Raw genomic sequence first — 27,862 nt, 5'->3', positions numbered from 1 at the left:
TAACGACGATATAGTTATCAAATTGTTGATATTTTTTGCAATCTGATTTAAACTAATGCTTTTAAAAGCCAAGTGCATGTATGACAGTGTTCACGATTTGCGCGCAAGCCCTCGTGTGTGTGTGTGGGGGGGGGGAGGGGGTGGTGGGATAGTAATATGAATGTATACATGTATACTATTTTCTGTAGTAGTGGAAACAAGTGAAGTTTTCATGAACTTTTAGCACTGGGCTATTGTGGTTAGTGTAGCCTCGTTTAAATGATTTTTTTTTAATGTTTAAATTGATTGTTCCTGTTTGTCTGTCGGTCCAATTTAGGGTATTCTGAGGAGGCTAGGAACAGTGTGTGGTGGAAGTGTGGTCGGGTGGTGTTTGTGTCGCACGATGGGGAGTAGTAATGTGTTTGGTTGGATGGGATTATTTGTTTTATGTTACAACTGATTTCATTTTTGTTTTCATCAATTGTGCAATCTATGTAATGAGGACACTTTTTTTTTTTTTTGGTCTCGAAATTTGAAAATTTGACATTTTGCTCCGTTGGGGGGGGGGGGGGGGGGGGGGTAAGGTCACCTTTTTTTAATAATTAAAAATAAAAAATAAAAAAATAAAAAAAACCAAAGGGGGGGGGGGGGTTTAGGTATTTTTTAGGGGGTTTACACACATAAAAATACCAAAGGGGGGGTTTAACCCCCCAAACACCCCCCCCCCCCCCCTGCGTACGCGCCTGGCTGCAGCAGACAATAATTATCTACCAAACACGAAAGAGACCTTTTAGCCATGTGCTGATGCAATGAGGAGATTGGCTAGCTAGGTTCGAGGTCCAAATTCATGTCTCCCAATAGGCTATGAAACTGATTTACAACATTCCTTCATCCGGGCGATTGTTGGCACGGTTTTTTTTAATTTAGTATGTGATTCAGATCAGTGGGATAATATGAGATCAAAGTCCATGCTGTAGACCAAGTGCTTGGTCGAAAGAGAAAATGGGAGTACACAAAACATGACAAGGAGACAGAGGGGAGAAATGGTGCACAGAGAGAGGGGGTGGGGTAGGGAGAGAGAGAGAGAGAGAGAGAGAGAGAGAGAGAGAGGGGGGTGAATGGAGAATGAAAGGGGGAAGGGAAAGAGAGATGAGAGTTGGGATTTGTAGAGAAAGAAAAGGGGAGGGAGAGAAAAACAGAGAAAGAGAGAGATAGAGGAAGAAAAGAAAGAGGGTGGGTTAGGGAGAGAAACAAAGAGAGAGAGAAGAATAGAGAAAAGAGAGATGGTGAGGGATAGAAAGAGAGAGATTGAGAGAGAGAGAGATAGAGAAAGAGGAAACATTAAGAGAGAGAGAGGGGGTGGCGAAACGCAGAGAAAATACAGCATGAGACGAAATGAAAAAAGGGCAGGGCCAGGAGTGGCGGCGGCAGAATTTTCGGCTTATGAAACATTTTATCTTTCTATTTAGTTTTCGTAAGGTGAGTGTATGTATTGTCTGGCCACGTTTGTCAAGGGTCACGTGTTTGTAATGGGTATTAGCAAACAATGAATGCAGTATAACGTGTAAAGACCAAGTCAAAGATTAACAGCATTAATTATAAGCTGATTGTTTGGAGTCAACTGCTAAAGGTAAGAAGACCTATCTTGTTTTTGTATCTTTACAAGTAAGTTAGTGGTACATGTACATGCATATGGAAAATAGATGATTTTTTCTTCATCTTTTTCTATACACAGTTAGTGAGTTAAAATGAGAAATGGAGGAATAATTTGTGTCTATGTTATTCATTCCTAGTGAATCAGTAGTATTAGCTATCATGCATAATTGGTAATTATTGTTTCTTTAACATGGCTTAGTATAACACGTCAATGCATCCGAATTAAAATGTTATATCCGTGGTCCTAAGAGTTAGGTCTATAATAGTTATTTCGCACCAAACCAACTTTAACATTTTCTATATGACTATAATGCATTGTATATACTTCGTCACTCTATTTTATAGGGTGATATAACCCATTTATTGTGAAATCCCTTTTAGTGTGATATCTATTTTTAGCCAGGGTAATACATGTTGTGGTATGATCATAGGGCCCTCAGGGAGAACAGTATTGACACTAATGAGGCTGCCATGGGTAATCAATACATATTATTATTATTATTATGATTATCATCATTACTATTAATATTATTATTATTTTATTTATTTTTTTAAACATTGAGAGCCGTAATTTGAAGAATAATGAAATTGAAGGATTATATTGCCCTTAAGATTGATTGAGCTAATAATAATTCTAAATCAAGGGCGTATCCAGAAATTGATAAAGAGGGGGCGGACTCCCCTCCGTAGAGGGGGGGGTGTACCTGGGCAGCCCTTCGTGACATAGACATAGCTTATTTCAAGTAGAAAGTAGCAAGCATCCTGAGATTTGCATCGATATGCTGTTCATTACTAACAGGCGCGGATCTACGGGGGGGTTTAGGGGGTTCAAACCCCCCCCCCCTTGGGCGGCCCAAAAAAACAACAAAAAAAAAGAAAAAAAGAAAGAAAGAAAAAAAAGAAAGAAAAAAGAACGCACGCTGGAGAGAAACCCTTTCAAGTGCAAATATTGTGAGAAGATATTCAACTCATCTGGTAACTTAACCAAACACATGATAAAAAGGCTGGATATAACTGTGTATTAAGCTGTTACTTGATTTAAAAAGACGTTATCATGCACTGCTTTTTATGGTCTCCATTGTGTTAATAGATGCCAGGAAAACATCACTTACGGGGTTCAAATAAACACCCCCAAAAAAATCGGCTCGCCGCTACGCGGCTCGTGGACGATGCTCTGCATCGTCATTATTTTGGTCAAACCCCCCCCCCCTTAGCAAAAAGCTAGATCCGCCCCTGACTAATCTTGATGAAGTAATCCCTCATCTGGGATAGGTTGTGTTGTGACTATCATTATGATAGTCTATTTGTTAATTTGTATGTTGTTATTTCATGAATTGTTATGTATAATCTGCATAAGAATTGATTAGAAATCAATTTATTTTTATAATCATGTCTATTGAATACTTTAGTACTTCGTCGTTGTCTTCTCCTTGAAGGTCTAGTAAGGCTGATATAGTTTACATAAAGTCTTTTGTTCGCAAATACATTCAATATACATTCATGCATTTAATAATATATTTCTTCATACCAATTGACATAGATGCAAGATGACAGTACATGCAACATGAAACCTCAAATTATAAAATGTGGTGGTGGTGTAATACAAAAAAAATCTCTTAATTGACCATTAATTAAAGGGATCCGGTAACTTTGTCTCAGATTCTGAAACAAAATCCTGGATTTAGCTCATGCTTCAATGATAATTATAAACCTTTAGATCAGTCAGGAACTCCATGATTTTTACAAGTCGATCGCCTGTCTGATTATCAAGATATTTACGATTGGAATTACAAATTTTGAAAACAACACTAAAGTCTATTGGGGAAAACCAGTATGGTAAAACCGGTCACTCAAAGATTTTTACTTTTTTGAGGCACAATTTTTGTAGGGCTTCAATATTACACCATATCACAGACACTGATAACACGTAGGGCCGTGTATCTCAGATTTAACATTGTTAACCGATGCCTTTAAAGTAGTATTTTACTGGAGCTTGTGTAATAAATTTTTCATTGTAGTATCGCTCTGCATTTACTTCTTCGTCAGACTTTGATTTGTCTTCTATTTCTAGCTGAATTCAAGATGGAGTCTGTTGTGATGGCTACGTTTTGCACCCTTGTCATCTATCTGTTCCTGCAGTTTGTTAACTTCCAGGCTGCTATTGGACCGGATAGTCCGATGTCACTAGGTAAGAAAGTTTAGAATAAATGTTTTCTGTTTTTAATTTTTCTCAATATACAACTTCTAGACCCTCCTCTCTTCTCTTCCTTTGCTTTTTGTTCTTTTTTCTTCTTTTTTCTCTTTTTCTTCTTCTTCTTTTGTTTGTTTGTTCGTTCTATGTTGGTGTGTGTTTTGTATACTGTTGTGCTTGTTATGTATTTAAGTGTTGTGTGGGGTGGGGGTAGTAGATGTTCTCTAGCTCGTTTTCTTTTTATTTGTATCATTTATGTTATGTTATCATAACCCTTCTTTTTTCTCTGAAGGAACTTTAAGAGGGAAAAAAAGATATTGTGGAAAAGAATCTTTATTTGCGATTTGTTTAAAATGTGAAAATATAATTTTGTTTATGTGAATATTTTTTTTAGCTTTAACCTTGTATTGAAATGTAAAAGTTTACTTGCAAATTAATTTAGACCTATGTGAAGATTAATTTGTTATTTTGTATACAATGTTATAAATTATGGACAAATTTTTTTTATGAGAGAAGAGAATAAAAACCTATGAAAACAAAAAAAAATTACTGGATAAAATGAATTTAAATTTTAAAACAAATCGATGTATCATTTAGCCCTCCATATGCTTATTTATTGGATACAAATACAGAATAACAAAGAAACAATCATACATTTGCATAATTATTTTTGACTCACTTGGTTACAAGGTGGTTCTCTTATTTTGTTTTATACAAATAGATATGGAATTCACTTCCACTTAATGACAATTTGTCTACACATACCAAGTGAATTATAAATATAACTTTCATCCTCATAATATTAAACAGTTTGTTTTCCATTACACCAAATACAGAAACCCTGTTGCTCAGCTAAAAGAAGTCCTTCAATCTGGGCTTTATTGAACAGGACCAGTTAATGTTACACTTGTCGAACCCCTGTCATAGTGAAGTCTGGGGGGGGGGGTCACAAAACTTGTCATCAGTGACAAATGACAGTTTTTGTTATAAGGTACTGAAATCCTTACTTCTGATTGGTTATCAGCAAATTTGTCACTGATTTTTGTCATTTGTCATTAAAAAGGGCTTTGTGAAACGGGTCCCAGATCGGCATATAATGGTTAATTAGGGATGAAGTGAAGTGCCGTATGATGCCGGGAATGGGAGGGGCTTTTGGTGGCCTGTTCCCAAAGATAAGCACACTTTTCTACAATCTGAGACATTATGTGAGGCCCCTTTTAGCAAACACGGATAACAGTCTCAGTAGGACTATGATGGGTCACACCTTTGATCCAGGGATGAAGGGGTGTGGGTGGGGGGATTGTCACCCTCGAAATTGAATCCAATATCTTTGTCTCGCTACCCGACAACATTCATATATAAGTGCGATAATTCTCAACTCTGAAAGCTCGTAATAAAATTGTAAAGTATAGCTACGTCTCACGTTCCTATACCAGCAGGACGTCTCAGCCTGTTTATTAATAATTGTGTTGATTACCCTTGCAAACAAATAAGTATATAATTCTCTCTGATTTTACAACTTTCACGTGTTTTTCTCTTTCTTCTCACCACTCAGGGTGGTTTAAGAGTTCAGTAGGTAACCTCTCAAACAAGTACCCGACCCCTGTCACACCTGCCGGCTATACCTTCAGCATCTGGGGTCTGATCTACCTCTGGAACTTCGCATGGATCATCTATGTCTTGACGACCTTATGTCGTACCAACAGCCGCGGACCGGTCTTCCTTAACCCTCCGGCTACCACCGTCATGTTCCTCAATAGCTTCATGTTAAACAACGTGGCCAATATGCTCTGGTTGGTCTTGTGGGATCGAGAGTACCTGACTAGATCAACCCTAGCCCTGTGTCTGATCGTACTGACCCTGTATGTAGGGTTGTATATCAGTCTCACCAGTGTCTACCAGTATCTCGCAGACTTCAAGGACTATGCAGAGTATGTTTGCTTTTTTTATCACTTCCCTTGAAAAAAACTGATCTGATCGATTCCTTAAAGTGACTCAGTAACATTGTTGAAGGTTGATGAAAAAACTGTGCAATTTCTGTATGAAATGCTATTTATTACACTCCTTCCACTGTACCAACCCTCCAACATGCAAACAATCCTGAAAAGACTCTCAAACCACAAAGACATCTATGGCTTTCCTTAAAGACGTCACTGTGCGACACCCTCCAAAAGTAATACATTTGTTTTGGGTCTTTTAAATTGATTTTAAAACCGTGGCAAATGTCACATGATTAACAAGGTCGTCACTAGTACTAGGGGGGGGGGGGGCAGTACTGGTACTGGTAGTGGAGGAGCTGGGGCCAGAGATTGGGTGCGGGTGTGACGCCACTCTCTAATTTAAATCTGAAAAGCCACTACTGTGGGTCTCGAATTATCATTTTGGGGAGATTAATAAGATTTATTTTAAAAACTCAATAGAAATTTGGCAAATTCTGTCGGCAAACTTGCTTTCAACATTCTTTTGTATGACGCCGTTCAAGGTAGCTAACGCCTTTAATGTTATGGGTGTATGCGTGGACACTGGACTCTAGCAATGTCGACTCATCTCGGTTTGAAAGAACTATAAATGACAGCTAATTAAAGCCTTAAGAATGTTCTCATATTCCTAAAAACGAGTTTTTGATATGAGCTATTTCTGTATCATGATGTTGTGCTTTGATAATGATTAACCATTTACTATGCATCAATTAAACATTTTTGTTTTGACAGATCCGATCTTTGGGCCTATCGAGTCTTGGTACATAACGGCCTAGCAATCTACGCTGCCTGGACTACGGCTGCCTCGCTCGTCAACCTCTCCGTCACACTCATATACGTAGCAAGACTACCGAGGTAATAAGGATTTATAATTGACAGACTAGTGAGAAAACTTATTTGGGCAATTTAAAGAATTTGTTCTATACGTTGTCGGCTACTTCAAAGATTGTATTAAAATATTATTCCTAATATCTGTCCGTGGTAAATCTAAAATGGATTATGAATCACACAAAATATAAAGAAAAGTCATAATTTGATCCTAATCATTGGTGTTGTTACATTTTTATTAATAAGGTTATGGGATATTAAAAAAGGGACCAAATTCCTTAAGAAAACAAATCAAACAACAACAGCAACGAGCAACTCAATAACAAGACTAGGATACAAACATGGAGCATATATATAATCTCAAAGGAATACAAGTATATGAAGTAAACACACTCAACAAAGCAATGATCGTGCAATTTTTTTAATCATCTGTTCAGCATGTTCAGAGCCAAAAAAAATCGTAAATTCTATGTTAAAGTATATGAATTAATGGCCTAGTTTCTGGCCCCAAACAGACGTTATCAGTAAACAAATTGGCCTTCTTTAAAAGGTCGTCACAAGGTCCACAACATTAACATTGATTTAATTTCCTTCTTCTTGAAACAGTGACGTCGCCACCTACGTCTGTCTAACTACACTAGCCGTCATCCTCATCGTCTACTTCGTCTTTGAGTTGTTTGTCTTCGATGTCTACACCCGTTACGTCTTCATGGTATACCCAACCTTCATCTGGGCCTTGGCTGGTATCATGGTTGCTAACGGTGATGATACTAACAGCCCCGTGTTTGTATACAGCGCCATCCTCGTCTCGATCAGTTTCATCTTCTTCATCGTGAAGACTGTTCTCATGATCATTCGCGATCCGGTCTACCTTTTCGTTAAGATGACCAAAGTCGATTCCACCACGTATAAACACATGATCTAAACAATGGAATGGTGACCATACGCTATATTAAACATATTATTCAAATCAAGAAAGAAGAACGATACAGAATTTCGAGACATGTATGGCAAATAAAAGCATAATTATCATAATAGGCCTGCGTGAGACTGCGATTAGTTTAGCAAAATAGATGTTATTATACATCTGAATTAGTGTTAATGTGAAATTATCAAGAAACGTGTATGAATATCTTAGTTTCTTTAGGTTCACAGTAATAACATTCAACTGATGACATCAGAAATTGCATTAAACCTTGGTTAAAGACATTTAAAGTGCTATTCCACTCATGTAATGTCTATTTTGGGGGGTAAGACTTAACAGGGAACAAGCTCGATTTGGTGAGGGAATTAATTATTTTCAAACTAAATTTAATTACCCGAATATTTGATAGGACATGACCTTATTGTTTCACAGGAAAAAAGGGAGAAAACGGGGAGGGGGAATGCATACTCAGTTTCCAATTGCCAAATAAAGTCACAGATCGACGGGCTCTAATTGTAGGCATGTAATTTATATTCAATGTAGCACGAAATTTGCCCTTTCTACTGACGGCATCAAAATTAAAACAACGCCCTCTGTGAAAAACAGTAACTTCGTTGACCGCGTTGATGGTAGTGTTCATGCCACAAGATATCAATGAAAGGACAAAACGAAAGAACTATGAACTTTTTAATCATACATGAATTTGACAGAGGAATAGGCTAATCGGTTTTGCCGAAGAAATTTATTTTGCATGAACGTCTTGCTAGGGTATCCAACCTAAAGGGGAGGGGGGGGGGCTGAAGGGATATTAACCCTACCCAAATCATTTGGAACTAACCGTGTATTTAAATCGTATGTGTAGCATTTTTAATATTTAATTTTGTTTAATGTGTTATTCCTCTTTTATACAAAATTGATCGGCACCCCTTCGACTTGCTAAACGTAAAACTATTATCAATATTATTATCATCAAATGCAAATATAAATCGAATCTGAAGTTTATACAAAAAAAGTTAAACTAAATTGTTGTACGATATGTTAATACCTTTACTTTCTTATCATTGGAAAGATTATGGAAGGTTAATTTCATTAAATTACCTTTACTTTACCTTCCCAATATTTCTCCTGTATTGTTCTTCAAATAAAGAACAACATTTTTTGGAGAATAATAAATCACAAGACACCTTTCGCAAACAGGTAAAGAAAGTGAGTAGTAGTTATTTTATAGGCCATTTCCATCATCGAAATGTTTCTATTTGTCATTATGACAATTTATTTCAAATTTCCTTTACAAATGTATGTGCGTATTCTTTTTTTAAATTCCTATATAGCTTAAATTTGTCTAAAATAAGAGTCATGATCATGATTTTATTTGTTACCTTGAGCAACCTTTATGAAATCAAGAAATATTGGCCAATCTGTGATCCTTCCTTTTACAGCGTGTAATTCTACAACATTCTCAAAATTATCATAACATTATCTTCATTATTGAGCTAATGAATTCAGATGGTTTTGATTTCCTGAATCTCCTTTTTCGTCATTTAATTTATACTATACCTTAGATGTAGGACCCACTTGCTTTACAATTGGTCGATGTGAAATAAATAATGTACAGTGATCGTATAAGCAACCAAAACCGCAATAAACACTTTCTAATGTGCAATGATCTTTATATTGTCGTGTTCAGTGTGTTTTATAAATCTTTTCCATCATTTTATATGAATGAATACGGGCGTAGAGAGAAAAAAACAGAATATGCTATTACTGTGAGAGCGGTTATGATCAAATCAATTCATGTTGCAATCGTTCAAATTCCAAAATCATGTCACTCCAAGTCTCCAACAGAGTCGTATTAATATCATGAACAGATTAGTAAAACAATTCTGATTGGGCGATCCATATTAAAAAAAGATACGTTCAATACAGGGGAAGGGGTTAGACACGTGGTGGTCGTTCATGTTCATCACAAACCCACAGTTTGAATTATCACAAGTTAGAATAATCGCATTTAGTCTTTTGAAAAATTAATGAGCTACATTTAGAAATGAACCTTAACAAAATATAATATTTTGTTCCCGCAACAATAGCTCCCCTCACATAAAATTTGATTTGATTTGATATTTTTTTATTTTCAATAATGCATCATGAAATCACTCATGAATTTGTAAAACATATGGTCACATAAAATCGTACATAAAAAAGGGGTCGTCATAAGCACAGCTAGAGCTGACGTCCTCATCATAAGTTGCATGTTTAATGTTCATAATATAAATGTACATAGTTATGTAAGCAATACATAGTGGGTAAGACAACAATAAATGCTACACAGCTTCATTGTGAAACAAAAATTAGATTTGCTACGTTCACTGGCATGTTGACGAGTCAATGCTTTTAAATATTAAAATCAAGTCATGTCAACCAGTGTAAGGCATCTATGGAAATGAGACTTTGACATTCATTATGTTACATCACACGTTTAATAGGTCATAGTCCCCAACGGAATGACACCACGGATATTGAATAAGCTTCACATAATAACATAAATATAATGATATAATACGGTTGTATAATGGCAAATTACCATTATATCATAATGATATCATATATTATCACTAGGACTCTTTTTATCGGTTATGAAAACCAACATCAGCAAACAATACTGACCTCCTTTTTTTTTCTTCAAGGTACTACAATGTCAACACAATAATGGGTCTTGCATAATGGTGATGTTATCATAAAGCAAAGAGAACTCTTTGTGATAATATTTGTTGAATTAATCTACAAAAAAGGACAACAAAATGACTCCAAATCAAAGTTTTTGGATAGAGTTGTTATTATGAATTATGTTACTAAAAATAAAAATTAATATTTAACATGCTAGAGCCTTTCCTATTTACTTGCTTTCTCGTTCTTCCAAAGTTTTTTTTTTTAGGTGTTGAAACCTATTCATTAACTTAGACAATCGGTTCAATGGTGTGGCTTGATGTTTATTTTACTCTGACAAAATTCATATCAACTAAAACAAAAACTGTGTTTATATAGAAGAGAAAATTCAAACGAAACTGTATTTATATACTGAGAGAGAAAATGTAATGCTTCTGTAAAATATCTGACGGTATGCCTTCACTTACCATCAAGCAAACTACATTTGCTTCCTAATTTGGTAAAGTAGGGCAGCATGAAATGGTTAAAGGTTCTCTATATAGTTCCCATAAGACGATTCGATTAACATTGTATGCTTCTTTCAAGTAATTTAAGGGTTATTTAGTTATGATAGTTCAATTATCAGGGAATTAGCAGACGCATCGAACATGCTACATGAAGCAGCCAATTTTCAATTCAAATTTATTATTATCGAACAAAGCTTGATGGATTGTATAATTCAAGAAGAAAAGAAACACTTAAAACAAACCATATGACGATGACCGACGTACTTGGAAGATTAGATAAGAAGCCTTATTGCATTATTTGTCTAAGCGCTGGTACCTCCCATTACATGGCAACTGTTATCGACCAATAAATCTGGTTTAGTACGCGAAACACATAATCTCTGCTGAAAATCAGGAATCCTTGTGCTGACCTGGTATAGTAATTTGTTGGTGGACAGTTTCTCGTCACATGCAGGCGAGACAGACTTGGAGAGCTGGTGAGTAATTTCTTGATGCATTGATTTTATAATCTGTTATGCTGTAATGTTTTAATTAATAACCAAAACTTTCTAAATGACGCTGTGAATAATATCAAACGATTCTTAAGATTAATTGATAACGCTTTTCGTCTATTCACGAGATTTTTTTACTGTACTTTTGATCCAGAGATTTTCATATTTTCGTTTCTCAACGAGATCATGCATTCGAGAGTACTCGTTAAACTTTCTTCTATGTAAATCGTTTCGACAGACTTTCTTTCTGTTCGTGTACCTGTAGGTTCTTGTTCTCTTTCTGCACCTTAATTTGCCTCTCTTTTGGTTGTTGGGTGTCCGGACACTTAACAAACATAAAGCCTTCTCTTTTGTCTCCAGATTTAACATAGATATTCGTCGAAATGATCAAATAGCACTGAACTCATAATTTGTGTCCTTTATAATATTGTCTAATATAGGTCTCAATTTTTTATGAAATATTGCATGTAATCTTATTCAAATTTTTGTTTTAAATCAATTCTTCGGATACTCAACCTTTCCGGATACACAACATCTGGGTATACCTACCTGTGTGTTTCTCTCTTCTATCTACCTCTACCTCTGGCAAGGGGCAATGAACAGAGAAGACTTTAGGGTCATTCAATCGGCTTCAATTGAGAAATGTTTAAGATAATCAACGCACTTGACATGCTTAATTACCTGAAAAACCTTAAAACTTGACTTCAGTCTAAAACATATAATTCAAATTCATTTTATATTCTCTATGTATCGTCATGCAAAGTTGATTATACATTAAATCATTTGATTTGAATTTGATTTGATTTATTTTCTTCTGCATTCCATATAGATGTAAACAATTTTCGGCAGCATTAGAAACATACAATACTAAAAGGTACTTCTGGCAATGAATCGTAAATAGCAGTACATAACAATAACTAGAGACCAAGAAAATAACCGACAATTTTTCAAAGTATCATTTATAATTTATCAATCAAAGAAGAAAGTTATGGAACTATGTCAACCGTTTTGACATAAACTTGAATTAGAGAAGCTCCTCTGTTTCAAGTTAACTTCGTAAATAACCGTTTAATGTACAATTGCCCTCGTGCCTTTATTCTTGTATAATCTGAAATTATCAACAAGGATAAATCCCTCCTTAGACTAAGTAAACAACACAATGCGTATTGACCAGTGATAGGAGATATATAGGTCGAAGGTAACGCCACCTTTTTTGCGATATGATTTAGTTTATAGAAACAATCGCCTGAATAAAATTTAAAAAACTTTGATAAAAGAAACAATGCTTCCTTGAATTGTTTAAAATAGTCATTTTAAAGTTCTAAATCATACATGTCATGAATAAATATTAATCAAAAGACAATGAAAAGAGGTGAATTTGTTGTTGATATTATATAATCTAAATGAAGTTGTCTAGTATATCAGTATTAAATGAAGCTTTATCAAGGTGACTGTCTTATTCAAAATAACGCCAATAAGCTGTATTAAATGACCTCTTTGCACATTTAGTCATCCATTCATTGTAATCCCCTTAATACACAGATCAAGATAACAATCCAAGTGCTAACTGGACATTAAAGGGGTGGGGCAATCTTGACATAGACGTCTACAGTGATGTTTTCAAAAACAGCATGTTTCACATTTCCAAATTAAAACGTGCAAATTATTGAAATAGTGGCGATATATGCAACATTTTATAAAGCGCGTAATATAACATTTGTAAAGCATAACTTTTTTTTCCTTTTCTTCTTCATTTAAAGGATTGATTTGTAGGTGATAAAACGACAAAAGAAACAGACATGGCGTCCGAGCACGACTATCTCTTTCTATTCATGGCGTTCTTCACGCTCGCCATGTTCATCTTAACACAAGTCCTGAGTGCACTAGCTACTGTACCTGGTAACATCGCTGGTAAGTAACCATGGTAACATAGATAATGTTCATCTAAACACAAGTCCTGAGTGCACTAGCTACTGTACCTGGTAACATCGCTGGTAAGTATTCATGGTAACATAGATAATATTAATCTAAACACAAGTCCTGAGCGCACTAGCTACTGTACCTGGTAACATCGCTGGTGAGTAACCATGGTAACATAGATAATGTTCATCTTAACACAAGTCCTGAGCGCACTAGCTACTGTACCTGGTAACATCGCTGGTAAGTAACCATGGTAACATAGATAATGTTCATCTAAACACAAGTCCTGAGTGCACTAGCTACTGTACCTGGTAACATCGCTGGTAAGTATTCATGGTAACATAGATAATATTAATCTAAACACAAGTCCTGAGCGCACTAGCTACTGTACCTGGTAACATCGCTGGTGAGTAACCATGGTAACATAGATAATGTTCATCTTAACACAAGTCCTGAGCGCACTAGCTACTGTACCTGGTAACATCGCTGGTAAGTAACCATGGTAACATAGATAATGTTCATCTTAACACAAGTCCTGAGTGTACTAGCTACTGTACATGGTAACATCGCTGGTAAGTAACCAAGATAACATAAATAATGTTCATCTTAACACAAGTCCTGAGTGTACTAGCTCTTACGGACATTTAGATTTGCGTGGACTTCTACGTGTGACATCATTTTAAGGCTGCCTGAAAAGGACGTCACACGTAGCAGTCCACGTTGTCGTTGTACAAATCTAAAAGTCCCTATTGTACATAGTTACCCAGCTGGTTAGTTACCATAGTAACAATATATTATCATTATGCTCATCCTGTTAATCATTAGTGGACTGGTTCCTTGAAAATTTACTTATGTGCAGCGAGGGTAACAGGGACTATGATCACGATTATGAACATTGTATTTAAGAATATCATCATTACAATCCTATGCAAGATTCAGTGGTTATTTTACCTGACTGCCAAGAAAGCATGAATGCTTGTTAAGCAACCAGAGGACCGACTGCTTTAGGTCTTCTCCAAGAGACCTGGTAATGAGGATTAATGCCTTACCAAAGGGCACTAGCGTATCGCCTTGCTTTCGAACCATGGTCGCCGGATTACGAGACCACTGCTCTACCAACTGAGCTATCGCGCCTCCTCGAATATCATCATTATACAGGATTCAGTCATAAGTACCTTGACCGAGAATAAAGTCAATTTAAAATTGGAAATGAGAAAGAGTTCTCAAGATCTGAAGTAGGTGTAGAGTATTTTACAGCAGGATAACCATTGAGAGTCAAGGAGGTTAAAATTATCCGGAGAGTGTGGTTTCCTTGGATTGAAAGTCTCCAAAATGTTCTCAGGAGCTGTAATTGCAGAGACATGAGAAAGATTATTGTCACTATTGATGCATCACATCTCTATTTGAAAGAAGAAAAAAATATTCATGATATTATATATTTCTTTTAGCTCCTCAATAAGAGTTTCTATTTATATGATTTACCACGTCTTCCAGGATGGTTTCCAAACACTACTGAAGAGATATCCGACACGTACCCGGTCCTGGTCACCCCAGCAGGTTGGACCTTCTTAGTCTGGGCAGTCATCTACATCTGGATGCTGATCTATATCATCTATATCCTCACCACCGTCTGCCGTAGGAACAAGAACGGACCAGTCTACATGAACCCGCCCGTTGTCACGGCCAACTTTCTCGCCGTGTTCTCGCTCAACCTCGCCTTCAACATCGTGTGGTTGTTCTTGTTCAGCAGGAGGGAGTTTGCGTGGTCGTTGGCCGATTCGTGTATGCTAGCGTTCACCGTGTATGTCTGCCTCTGGCTCAACCACAGGAACGTGGAGAAGTACCGTGACGTCATGGAAACTAATCACAAGTAAGATTCTATAAGTATCGCATGATATTGAGATCTGTGTGTCAACATGATTATGCATCGTTCGTAGATATGAAGTTGTTATGACACAAGTTATTATAATACATTCATTTTCTTACAGACTAGTAGCCCTAGTAGGCGATGTCACAGACAATTTTCCCGGTCCACCTTGAATTACCTAGATAATAGCTTTCTAGATAACTCACTTACGTAATGACAGACAGAATTTACCGCGAAAAATCCCTTGAAATTTCTTGATAAGGGAGAATTTTGTTGGTTCGTTGAAGGATTTTTGCGGGATAGTTGATGACAGACAGCGAATTCTCTAGATAGCTATATCATCTAAAGAACTATTTTCGAGATAATTGGCCTCTGTCTGACACTGCATTATAGGTGTCTCTATATTATTCTAAATTCATGGGTTAAGGGTATAGTAGTTATATAAGGTTTTAAATTCGCCGACAGAGAATCGAAACGAAAAGGGAGAAAGGTGATCACCTCTTTTTGATGGTGGTAGGGATTGGAGCTGAAACGCTCGAAAGTTATAAGTTTACCAACAAAAATATGAATACAGGAGTGGTGATGCCACACCCTTCTCAGACCTCTCCTCCCCATTTATGACAATTGACATTTATAATACATTAATCAACTTACCTCCTGTGTATGTTTAATTGTCAAAAGGCCGGAAATCAATCTTTGAATGAAAGCTAGACTTGCATTGTTGTTCAGTTTGCTTTCTTTTGACATCAATCTATTTTAATTTACAACCTTAGGGTAGATCTGTGGTGCAATCGAATCCTTATTCAGAACGGTCTAGCTGTCTACGCAACATGGACGAGCATCGCAACCCTGATCAATCTCTCTATCGCTCTCACTTACCTGGCCGATGTCAAAAACCTATCCTCTAGCCTCATCTCTCTCTCCATCCTCACAGCCGAGGTCGTCGTCTACTTCGTCGTCGATACGTTCTACTGGGACCGTTATCTTCGCTATACATTCACGGTCTACCCGACGATTATCTGGGCCCTCTCAGGGGTCCTTTCAGAGAATTGGGACCCAGACAGTTCGACGTCGATCTTCAACGCTGTTCTCCTAGCTTTGGGAGGGCTTTGCTTCGTTATTAAGTTTGTTCTAGTGGTCTTTGTTAGAGAGAGTTTAGATAATAAACCTGCTCTCCGGTCAAAAGCGAAAGGCAATGAATATATTTTCAATGAGGAGGATAGTGATGTACCGAGCATATCTATGACAAATAAGAAGATTTATGATGATGCTGTTAATTAAAGTAGAGGCCTGTAACCCGAATTGACATTTCCTTTAAAACAGTGGCGTAGGTACAGGGGGTAGGTGGGCACCTGCCCCCGACCCCCCCCCCCCCCCCTAAAAAAAAAAAAAAAAAAAAAAAAAAAAAAAAAAAAGGAAAAGGGGAAAACTAGAAGAGAAGAAGCCTGGACTATCTCCAGCATCCAATCCCTAATTAGTAGCATATAAAGTTTTATTTCTTTTTAATAGTAAAACCAGTTCCGAATCAGTGGGTGAACTCACATAATGCCACGGCTTTAAAGTAAAGGCTTAGCAAAGTATATTATTTTCTAAATAATGATAACCTTATAACCGTAAACATACGATCATTTCATGTTATTTCCATGCTGTTGAAATGTTTTGCTTAATACATTGCATTCTTTAATGTTTTTCTATAACAAATTTATGGAATATTATTGGAAAAAACTAAATACTGCTTTAAATTTGAATTCTAATGATCACCGCCTTTTCTGTGTTTTTTCTGGGCTGCAAAAGCAAACTTAAGCAGGGAGGGGGAGTGTGCATGTTCATGCTTGCCTTGGTATATATAGAATACACCCATTTGACCCATGTCTTCAAAACGATAGGTCTACTTAGTGCAAGAATGGAAAACTATTCAAACGTCATGCACAAACTATCAAGCGTTAGCTATTAATAATAAAGTTAATATCGTTTACTTCCCATTGAAATACAAACAAAATGCACAAGTTTCTGTAAATCGAAGTCATGTGTTGTAATGTACTTTCATATCTTATGATTGTGTCTGGATAAATTTAAATTTATACATTGTTTAAGATTGTAGTTTTGTTGTTATTTAACTTTAACATAATCATGGTGAAGCCAAGAATGATTTAAATCAAAATCAACGCAAAGTTTTCTGCCAATTTTTATTTTCGTTGACGTACCACTTCCAACTTTTTGTATGATATTTAAATGCTTGTTGTTATACACTCTACCACCTGAATTACAATATCGATAGACTTGTATTCAATTTTTGTTTTCTTGTATATAGGCATATTTTCAGTGAGTCATTATCTCATATTCAGTATGATGTATAACATGCTCAGAGTGACAGCAACAATAAACCAAATCAAATTAACACTGATTTTATCATCGTATATTCTAAAGTAATCGAAGTGATGTATAATGCCCTACCAGAAGAACAGAAGGAAGTGTACTATTGAAAGAATATTAAAATGTTTCTTAAAGCCCGTCTGCACTTGTGGCCAGGGGTTAGACCTCCCTGCAAGGTCACTGACAGGTGGTTATCTCATCAAATCAGCTTTCAATTAACATTTTAAAAAAGGGGATCATGGACATGGGGGACCAAAAGGCACCCGTTATAGGCATTCGCCATAACGAGGGCGCAAGTAGCTATAGGTGGTGCAGTGGGGCTTTAACAAAAAGACATAAATGAAGATATTCTAAACAAGTTGTATTCTCATTACATTTCGAATGATTTTATGATCTTTATGAAGAGGCGATCATCTCAGCTAAAGAAGGTTGTTATGAGTATTTGAACCTTGTGAACTGTTATCATCTCTGTGGCATGCACTTCCGATCCGGTCATAATTAATTGGGGCAGGGCGTATTGGTGGCCATTTCGAACGCCATCTTAGCTATCTAGTTCTTCATTAAACATTCTATCTGTCCCTCTTACTCATCTTCTAAACATACAACGTCATTTTCTTCTCAGTAATTTCAGTCTCTGATACAATGTATAATACCCCCTATCTCTCTCTCTCTCTCTCTCTCTCTCTCTCTCTCTCTCTCTATGTCCCTCCGGCTAGGATGAGTTTCTGGGGTGGGTGTGAAAGGGATCGGGGTATTGTGTACTAAAGCTATGTTGAAAATCTTGGGGCCTTTTTACTATGTATATTTGTGCATTGTGTCGATGTCATGTTATGTTTTTCAAATTTCTAACCGATTTTGAATATAATTATTTCCTATTTCAATGTCATGCTTTTGATATCTTTTTATACATGATTTTAATGTAAACGCAATATGTAAAATCCCACGATGAATTTCCGTGTTATTACTGGACGAAATAAAATTGAATTGAATTGAATTGAATCTCCCTCTAATACTACAGGTACATGATTAGTTTGTTTGTTTTTTGTCGTTAACTGATCATCAACTTTTTCATCACTCGCTTCCCTTCCCTTCCACCCTACTCTACATGTATTGGTATCTATGACGTCATTATATTTAATATCCTTGTCACGTGACTATAGCTACCTGTTAATTGCTGCTGATGATATCAGAGTCCAAATTCCACCCATCCACTACGAAGATCAACGAGCTATAAATGAAACAGTTACACACATAAACAATTTCAAGGTTAGGAGGTATTCTTGATATATATTCTGAAGAGAAACCTTATTTCAACACATACTTTACGGACTAGTGTCTATTGCAAGGATGACTTGTTTTAAAAATCGATGGCATTATGTCGTCTATTACTTTGTAAGCTTTGGATTTATAGCTTTCAGCTTCCTCTTCGCTCTACTATGCATTTTCTTTCACTATCCAGAAGTTGCTTCGAGTAAAGGCGATCAAATCATGTTGGAGAAACAAAAACCTTACATATTATTCAAGCAACGACCTGATAATCTACCTCACTTTTGCCGAGGATTCAGGGTCATTCCTCAACTGAATGGTCGTCAAGATGGTATGATTGTTCGAGTAACGACATCGCGTGAACGCCCAGTATACTCCAATAATGCTTCTACATATTCTTTCACAGAAGATATATATCTCGAAGGACCAAAAACTGGAAACCTCTCATATTATCTCCCAAGCTCATCGCGTTTTGACATCACAAGCCGCGGACAAGAATTTTATACTGAGGATACTACTTTGACTATTCCTATCTTCAATAGTTACGGGAAGATGAAGAAATGGTTGAATTCGAAGGAACAAGACCCAGAATCGCCTGACGTCATTCTCTATGCCCAGTTTCCTCCATGTCCGTCAATGACCACAGTCTCGTTCAATACAAGTGGATTCTCGGATGGAACATGGTATTTCTTATTGGGAATTGGACGCAAAAGTGATGAAGATGATTTCAGTGCTATCCTAGACATTCAATTTACCAAACATTTGTTGGAAATGACAAACCCGATAGATAATTGCACGGCCGATGCTGATGCCTACTGTGAACTCGATGCACCATCAGGAAATGATGTGTATCTCTTGTTGGAACATTCTCTGAACTCCACCTACCCATATGCGTCTTGGATACGTGTGTTTTGCTATAGATATGATTCATATCTTAGTGTTATGTATTTCCTTGTTCTGCCTCTTGGGATGTCGGTGTGTTCTTTCTTATTCTACTATATTCTAGTGTATTTAGGATATTGCCCGGGAGCTATGCTAGATGAATCGAGCGAACGCGAACCCGACCTACTAGGTGTGAGGTATTTTGATGCCGATACCGGGAGGACGACACATCTCTATAATTCCAATGGTGATGTACATTCAAGTCTACCGGATATCTCACCTCCTGACTATGGACGAGCCGTGCACTATCCCAATGGTTCCTCGACGGAGATATACCAAGATGATACTTCTCTGGCATATTTGAGTACGTTGTATGATTTGGATGGATCTTCGGACATTATCATGGTAACCGATGCGGACAACCCACCTGCCTATGATTCGTTATCTCCATCTGATGATCGGTCAAGGCAAGGCGGGAACAGCGGCGTCGAGCCACCTCCTGGTTATGAGACAGTCGCTGAGGTAAGCACGTCGGGCGTCATGAGGGGAGCTGAGAACCCACCACCGTATGACACTGCAACCCACCCTCTCGATCGACTAGCCGACGTAGACTAGGAGGAAATGGGTGACTGATATTAATTTTCACCTGCTTCCCCAGCCAATACCTGGTCGTGAAGTAACTCTCAAGCTAAACGCAAAGGATGCATGTAACCAAGGGGATTTATCCAGATCTAAACGAGTCACCTGCGTTTTTTCTCGCTAACCTGACTGTCTTAACCTCGTGACCGGCCAAAATAAGCCAGACGAGAGATCTAGAGGGACTTCCTCCAGCCATCCCCTGGTTAATGTGAAGCAGCTCTTGAAGTAAACTCGATGGATCTACGTAATAGGCTATAATGTCTGTTAGCCTATTCTGATGATGGCCAGTCAAGACAAGCACGGTGATCGGTGTGATCCCTAACTTAACACTTCCAACCCCCTGGTTATGAAGCAGCTCTTAATCGGGCTGCACTCGATGGATATAACCATGGTATAACGGACAACCCACCTTCAATCACGAAGCTATCTTGTCCCCATCTTGATTCTCATGGCTATGGTCGTCACCAGCCGAGTTAGGCCAGGGAGAGATCGAGGCAATATCTGCCATCTGTAACTTATGATAAGTATTCTTGTATCAAGTGGTCCGCTGCTCGAGTCCCATGTAGCACTAATGTCCTTTGGCAAGGCATTCATTTTCATTTGTCACTCGACACCCAGGTGCCAATGAATACCTGGTAGGAAGTAATTATTGGATGCTTTGATCGCCTTATAGGGTAACCAGGATAAAGCCAGGGAAATAGATGCTCTTTGTATAATTATTAGTATGCGCCTTTAGCATCTTAACTTTGTACCCAATATTATTTTGTGTATTTTTTAACTTATATCGTTAAAATGTTATGATGAACGCCCTTTTAAACAAAGAAGAGTTCAATTTATTACCGTTTATTTTTCTTAGAGTAATAAAGTATCTAGTTAGAAACAAAAATTACAAAAGATATTGTCTTTGAATAATGAAAGATTCCCTGTTATTATGGGCGATGGGTCTATCTCGCATCTATCGAGGAAAATCCAGGAAAAAGTAGACATTAAGTGAAGTTTGTCTTTAAAAAAAATCTTGATGTTTAAATTATTTATCATGTTTATGGCCAGTCTTGCCTTCTTGTATTTACAATAAACCTGATAAAAGAGCCAATGTATGTTTAGTATATATAGCGCCAACCAAACATCGTTCATTTTTCTGTAAACTGAGTATGATTTAAGCATGATAATATGTTTTGGGAAAGATTATGTAAACCATTCATAATTATGTGCTTTCGTTTCTGCTCAAATCGTTGAGTGTTACCTAGTGAAGTTTTATTTTTATCCCATTGAATTGCTAATCAAAATCAAATGGAATTTAATTGATTTTCATATTACCTTTTTTTTATTTAAATTTTTTACTGTAAACATAGTCACATAATATGTTGCTCTTTTTATGAAATTGTCTACCAACGCAATACAAGACAGTACATCAGTAAGGAACTGGGTTTTATATACATAAGGTATACCTCTGGAGTTTGGAACGAACAGTTTAGATTATTTCGAATATACCGAGGATGGATGATTATATTGATTTGTTTTATTAATCTGATAAAATCGTAATTGTGACAAGGATGCTTGTCATTTGATAAATTACCATCATCCAAACATCCCTAGAGCTAGAGCCGAATTATCGGCAAAGTTGACTAAACAAGAAAATGCCAATGACCAGTATTTATAACAGTGTATAATAAATGTCGTTTTTATATTGCAATGTAATTAATTATATTATTTTCTAACGACCAGTAAAAGCGATAAAGAAGGAAAGAATAACAGGGCGAGAAATGTGGAGAGATCAGGCAGAGAACTGAAGTGGGATAGGAAGAAGTTATAAAGAGGATAATTGAAAGATAATATAAACACATTCGTTCCGTATTCAATCAGTTCATGTAACTAAATATCACGCATTTGCCATATAATTCAGTATTTACATTTTAATTTATCAGATTTATTCCGATTTAGTCCAATTCAGTTTAAAAGCTTAGTTTTCTATGTGTATGGTGGTAACTAATTCTTATTCATAAATATGCACGAAGACAGTTAAATTACGTAACCCAAGGAAACAAAAATCAATATTTTAGACGACTATTATTTTGTCAGCACCAATTATTGTTTTGTACTATATTTATGTTCTTTGTACACTTTGCCTGAGTCTTTTATTTTACATTTGAGCGAAAAAATTTCCATGTTGAATTTACATCGGACAAATAAATACAATGCACATTGAACGAATATTATATAGAGAGAGAGAGAGAAAGAGAGAGAAAGAAAGAGAGAAAGAAAGATAGAGAGAGAGAAAAACAGAGAGAGAGAAAGCGAGAGAGAGAGAAAGAGAGAGAGAGAGAAAGAGAGAAAGAAAGAAAGAGAGAGAGAAAAACAGAGAGAGAGAAAGCTAGAGAAAGAGAGAGAGAGAAAGAGAGAGAGAGAGAGAGAGAGAGAGATGGAGAGATAGAAGAGAGGTGGGGAGGGGGGTTTCATACATTGTATCAGAGAAGAATTACTGAGAAGAAAATGGAGTTATATGTTTACAAGATGAGTAAGAGGGAGAACTAGATATGTATAAGATGGCGTTCGAAATGCCGCCTATACCCCATGCCCGCCCCAATAATTGACCGGAGCATGCTACCGAGATGATAACAGTTTTAAAGGTTTATACATTCATAACAAAATTGTTTAGCTGAGGTGACCGCCTCTTCATAAAGATCATAAAGTCATTCAAAATGTAATGATAATACAACTTGTTTGGAATATCTTCATTTATACCTTTTTTAAAGAAACATTTTAATATTCTTTCAATACACTTTCTTCTGTTCTTCTGGTAGGGCATTATACATCACTTCGATTACTTTAGAATATACGATGATACAATCAGTGTTAATTTGATTTGGTTTATTGCTGCTTATCACTCTGAGCATATTCTACATGATAATGAATATGAGATAATGACTTACTGAAAATATGCCTATATACAGGAAAACAAAAATTAAAAACAAGTCTATCGATATTATAATTCAGGTGATAGAGTGTATTATCCCGTTAGCACTCATTGTTGCAGTATAATTCCATACTCACAGCGCTATGGAACCAAGACACTTTTTATATGCACGTTATCGTTTGAATAGGAATATATCGAGGGGTCAGTGACACAAAGACGCAACTCCATTTAGAGAAAAAGTGGTTTATGTGTCACTGAGCACTTGGGCATTAAGGAGTTAAGTTTATGTTTCACTAGCCATTGACTTCAATGGGGTGTTGGGTGGCGTTAAGTCTTTGTTTCCTGGAAAGCCCACATTTTTCACAGTTTGGCAAAATATGGAGTTACGTCTTTGTGTCACTAAACCCTCAATATATATATATCATTATACAAAGACTATTCATCCATCAGACACTTTATATCTTCTTCACAAACAGTATAACACATGCATAGATCCTTTTGGACCTCATTCACAGTACACACAAAGCAATCTTATCAATCAAGGAAGCACTACAGTGGAACGTCATTATAAAGAGCTCTGTTACAATGAGGTAACTGTTACAAGGTGATTTTGCTGGTCCCAGCTCTTATTATTCAAGTGTATCAAGTGTAATATTGAAAGAACGGGGGGGAGGGGTTTAGGGGGGTTTACATACAAAAAAATACCAAAAGGGGGGGTTTAACCCCCCAAACACCCCCCCCCCCCCCCCCCCCCCCTGTGTACGCGCCTGATTGCAATATCAAAAACAATATTTATTATACACTGTTATAAATACTGGCCATTGGCATTTTCTTGCGTATAGCTAATTTTGCCGATAAATTTTTATCTCACCTCCCTGGTCAGCTCTTGCTTTAGGGATTTTTGGATGATGTTAATTTATCAAATGACAAGCATCGTTGTCACAATTACAATTTTATCAGATTAATAAAACAAATCATTATGGTAGTCATCAATAGAGTGGTGAAGTGTGACGTCATCAAAAATCTATTTTTAGAATTTCTCCATTTTTTTTAATTTTCGGGAAGTGCATCAAAAATAAAGTCAAAATGTCGAAAGCCAATTGAATATGTTAAGTATTGGCTGAGATATGACCACCTGAATAAAAAGATTTCCTATAGGAGCTCAGTGTTATATTGCTCTGGCTCATAACTTTACGAGCCAGAGCAATATTTTTTATGATGTCACTGCTTCGGTACTCTATATAATCATCCATCCTCAGTACATTGGAAATAATCTAAACTGTTCGTTCCAAACTCCAAAGGCATACCTTATGCGAATAATACCTATTTCACTTTACTGATGTACAATACTTGTATTGCGTTTTTACACAATTTCACAAAAAGAACAACATCATGTAAACATGTCTATAGTAACAAACAAACAAAATGAATGATAATATGAAAATCAATTAAATTCCATTTGATTTTGATTAGCAATTCAATGAGATAAAAAATAAAACTTCAATATGTAAAACTCAACAATTTAAGCAGAAACGAAAGCACATGAATGGTGTACATAATCTTTCCCAAAACATAATGATGATGCTTAAATCAAACTCAGTTTACAGAAAACTGAACGATGTTTGGTTGGCGCTATATATACTAAACGTACATTGGCTCTTTGATCAGGTTTATTGTAAATACAAGAGGGCAAGACTGGCCATAAACATGATAAATAATCTAAACTTCAAGTTTTTTTTAAAGACAAACTTCAATTAGTGTCCTCTACTTTCTCCTGGATTTTCCTGGATAGATGCGATCACCGTACTTGTCTTGGCTGGCCATTAGGATGGGCTAAAAGATTATGGCCTATACGTACGGCCATCGAGTTTCTTCGAAAGCTGCTTTATGATATTCAGGGGATGGGTGGAGGACGTCCGGCCTCTCTCGCCTGGCTGGCTGGCTTGTTTTGGCCGGGCACGAGATTGAGTCATGTTAGCGAGTAAAACGCAGGTGGCTTGTCTAGATCTGGATCGATCCCCCATGGTTACATGCATCCTTTGTGTTTAGCTTGAGAGTTACTTCAAATTCAAATTCAAATTCAAATTTATTCATGTTTCCAACAAAACATTACAAATCAATTATAAGCATTTAAAACAAATGTAAGAAATACATGTTGGAAACTTCGCAACCAGGGACTAGCTGGTGAAGCAGCTAGGTGAAAATTAATATCAGTCACCGATTCCTAGTCTACCTCGGCTAGTTGATCGGGACGATAGGTTGCAGTGTCATACGGTGGTGGGTTCGCATCTCCCCTCATGACGCCCGACGTGTTCACCTCAGTGACTGTCTCGTAACCAGGGGGTGGATCGACGCCGCTGTTCCCGCCTTGCCCTGACCGATCATCAGAAGGAGATAACGAATCATAAGCAGGCGGGTTGTCCGCATCGGTTTCCATGGTGATGTCCAAAGATCCATCCAAGTCATACAACGCACTCAAATATGCCAGGGAAGAATCATCTTGGTATATCTCCGTCGAGGAACCATTGGGATAGTCCACGGCTCGTCGATAGGAGGGAGGTGAGATATCCGGTAGACTTGAATGTACATCACCATTGGAACTACCGAAATGTGTCCTCCAGGTACCGGCGTCACAATACATCACACCGGGTAGGTCGGGTTCGCGTTCGCTCGATTCATCTAGCATAGCTCCCGGGCAATATCCAAAATACACTAGAATACAGTAGAATAATAAAGAACACACCGACATCCCAAGAGGAAGAACAAGGAAATACATAACACTAAGATATGAGTCATATCTATAGCAAAACACACGTATCCAAGACGCATATGGGTAGGTGGAGTTCAGAGAATGTTCCAACAAGAGATACACATCATTTCCTGATGGTGCATCGAGTTCACAGTAGGCATCAGCATCGGCCGTGCAATTATCTATCGGGTTTGTCATTTCCAACAAATGTTTGGTAAATTGAATGTCTAGGATAGCACTAAAATCATCTTCATCACTTTTGCGTCCGATTCCCAATAAGAAATACCATGTTCCATCCGAGAATCCACTTGTATTGAACGAGACTGTGGTCATTGTCGGACATGGAGGAAACTGGGCATAGAGAATGACGTCAGACGATTCTGGGTCTTGTTCCTTCGAATTCAACCATTTCTTCATTTTCCCGTAATTATTAAAGATAGGAATAGTCAATGTAGTATCATCACTATTCAATTCTTGTCCGCAGCTTGTAACGTCAACACGCGATGAGCTTGGAAGATAATATGAGAGGTTTCCAGTTTTAGGTCCTTCGAGATATATGTCTTCTGTGAAAGAATATGTAGAAGCATTTTTCGAGTATACTGGGCGATCACGTGATGTTGTTACTTGGACAATGATACCATCTTGACGACCATTCAGTTGAGGAAAGACCCTGAATCCTCGACAAAAGTGAGGTAGATTATCAGGTCGTTGTTTAAACAATATGTACGGTTTTTGTTTCTCCAACATGATTTGATCGCCTTTACTCGAAGCAACTTCTGGATAGTGAAAGAAAATGCATAGTAGAGCGAAGAGAAAGCTGAAAGCTATGAATCCAAAGCTTACAAAGTAATAGACAACATAATGCCATCGATTTTTAAAACAAGTCATCCTTGCAATAGACACTAGTCAATATGATATGTGTTGAAATATGGTTTCTCCTTATAATATATATATATCTAGGATACCTCCTAACCTTGAAATTGTTTATGTGTGTAACTGTTTCATTTTTAGCTCGTTGATCTTCGTAGTGGAAATGGTGGGTGGAATTTGGACTCTGATATCATCATCAGCAATAAATTGACAGCTATAGTCACGTGGCACGGATATTAACTATAATGACGTCATAGATACAAATACATGTATAGTAGGGTGGAAAGGAAGGGAAGCGAGTGATGTTTCATTTTTGCCTCGTTGATCTTCGTAGTGGAAATGTTGGGTGGAATTTGGACTCTGATATCATCGTCAGCAATAAATTGACAGCTATAGTCACGTGGCAAGGATATTAACTATAATGACGTCATAGATACAAATACATGTATAGTAGGGTGGAAAGGAAGGGAAGCGAGTGATGACAAAGTTAATGATCAGTTCACAACAAGCAAACAAACACATCATGTAGTAATAGAGGGAGATGATAATGCACGAGCTCAGGGCATACAAGTCGGCATTATACAGCTGTCGCATATAAAACTTCATTACCTTCCCCCCCCCCCCCCCCCTCTTTATTGACAAATATATAATTTAGATAATGTAGTTTTTATGTATATGTATTGTATTGTATATGTATACTGTATATCTACATCACCATGCAAGCCGACACTTACAAACAGCATCTAATGTAGTTTTTGTATACAATCACTGGAGACGGACTTTTACACAAGGCCCGGTCTCCCCGTCTTTCATTATTAATATACATGTACATGTTTAGCCCCCCCCCCCCCCCTTGTTCTTGTTTTCTCCGCTTGTGTTATACTCATGTTATACATGCATAATTTGTTTACTTTTATATTTGTTTTCCTTTGTACATTTTTTAATGAAAGCATTGAATAAAGTGAACTTGAACTTGAACTAGTGTAATCAATAAAGAACTGCAAAACATTAAAACTCCTTTCTTCCAAGAACCATAGTGGAATAAGTCAACCCTTTGAGATGACGACAAAGGTTTTTCTTTTACTAGATAGGTTTAAAGTTCCCCTTTCAAATTCCCAATAATTTATCATCATCTGCACCCCAAAGTGTCTTCTGTTGGCATG

The 27,862-nt window shown here is 37.0% G+C and overlaps 2 protein-coding genes across 3 annotated transcripts; both read left to right on the top strand.

The window, feature by feature from the left end:
• Positions 1–1,442: 1,442 nt before the first annotated feature.
• Positions 1,443–9,230, top strand: LOC588719. Its single transcript, XM_030984869.1, has 5 exons — positions 1,443–1,609; positions 3,707–3,823; positions 5,382–5,757; positions 6,538–6,660; positions 7,240–9,230. Exons 2-5 carry the CDS (start codon positions 3,718–3,720, stop codon positions 7,556–7,558), a joined length of 924 nt encoding a protein of 307 aa, XP_030840729.1. The 5' UTR covers positions 1,443–1,609; positions 3,707–3,717; the 3' UTR covers positions 7,559–9,230.
• A 1,890-nt stretch (positions 9,231–11,120) lies between these two features.
• On the top strand, positions 11,121–18,373 carry LOC756072. 2 transcript variants are annotated; one of them, XM_001193367.4, is made up of 4 exons: positions 11,121–11,204; positions 12,980–13,130; positions 14,634–15,009; positions 15,780–18,373. In XM_001193367.4, exons 2-4 carry the CDS (start codon positions 13,019–13,021, stop codon positions 16,285–16,287), a joined length of 996 nt encoding a protein of 331 aa, XP_001193367.2. In that variant the 5' UTR covers positions 11,121–11,204; positions 12,980–13,018; the 3' UTR covers positions 16,288–18,373. The 2 variants fall into 2 exon arrangements, with proteins under 2 accessions (XP_001193367.2, XP_011675072.1); XM_011676770.2 differs by lacking the exons at positions 11,121–11,204; positions 12,980–13,130 and adding an exon at positions 13,552–13,628.
• The last annotated feature ends 9,489 nt before the right edge of the window (positions 18,374–27,862 follow it).

Source organism: Strongylocentrotus purpuratus, unplaced genomic scaffold (genome assembly GCF_000002235.5).
Source record: "Strongylocentrotus purpuratus isolate Spur 01 unplaced genomic scaffold, Spur_5.0 spur5_scaffold_14, whole genome shotgun sequence".
NCBI classification, from domain to species: Eukaryota; Metazoa; Echinodermata; class Echinoidea; order Camarodonta; family Strongylocentrotidae; genus Strongylocentrotus; species Strongylocentrotus purpuratus.
This window is presented reverse-complemented; position numbering and strand designations above follow the sequence as displayed.

Bases quoted from the DNA above. Each gene is read 5' to 3' on its own strand.
- LOC588719 (XM_030984869.1), top strand. From the start codon at position 3,718: ATGGAGTCTGTTGTGATGGCTACGTTTTGCACCCTTGTCATCTATCTG. The intron at 3,824-5,381 runs GTAAGAAAGTTT...CTCACCACTCAG, and splicing joins GGATAGTCCGATGTCACTAG to GGTGGTTTAAGAGTTCAGTA. The intron at 5,758-6,537 runs GTATGTTTGCTT...TTGTTTTGACAG, and splicing joins GACTTCAAGGACTATGCAGA to ATCCGATCTTTGGGCCTATC.
- LOC756072 (XM_001193367.4), top strand. From the start codon at position 13,019: ATGGCGTCCGAGCACGACTATCTCTTTCTATTCATGGCGTTCTTCACG. The intron at 13,131-14,633 runs GTAAGTAACCAT...CACGTCTTCCAG, and splicing joins TGTACCTGGTAACATCGCTG to GATGGTTTCCAAACACTACT. The intron at 15,010-15,779 runs GTAAGATTCTAT...TTACAACCTTAG, and splicing joins GTCATGGAAACTAATCACAA to GGTAGATCTGTGGTGCAATC.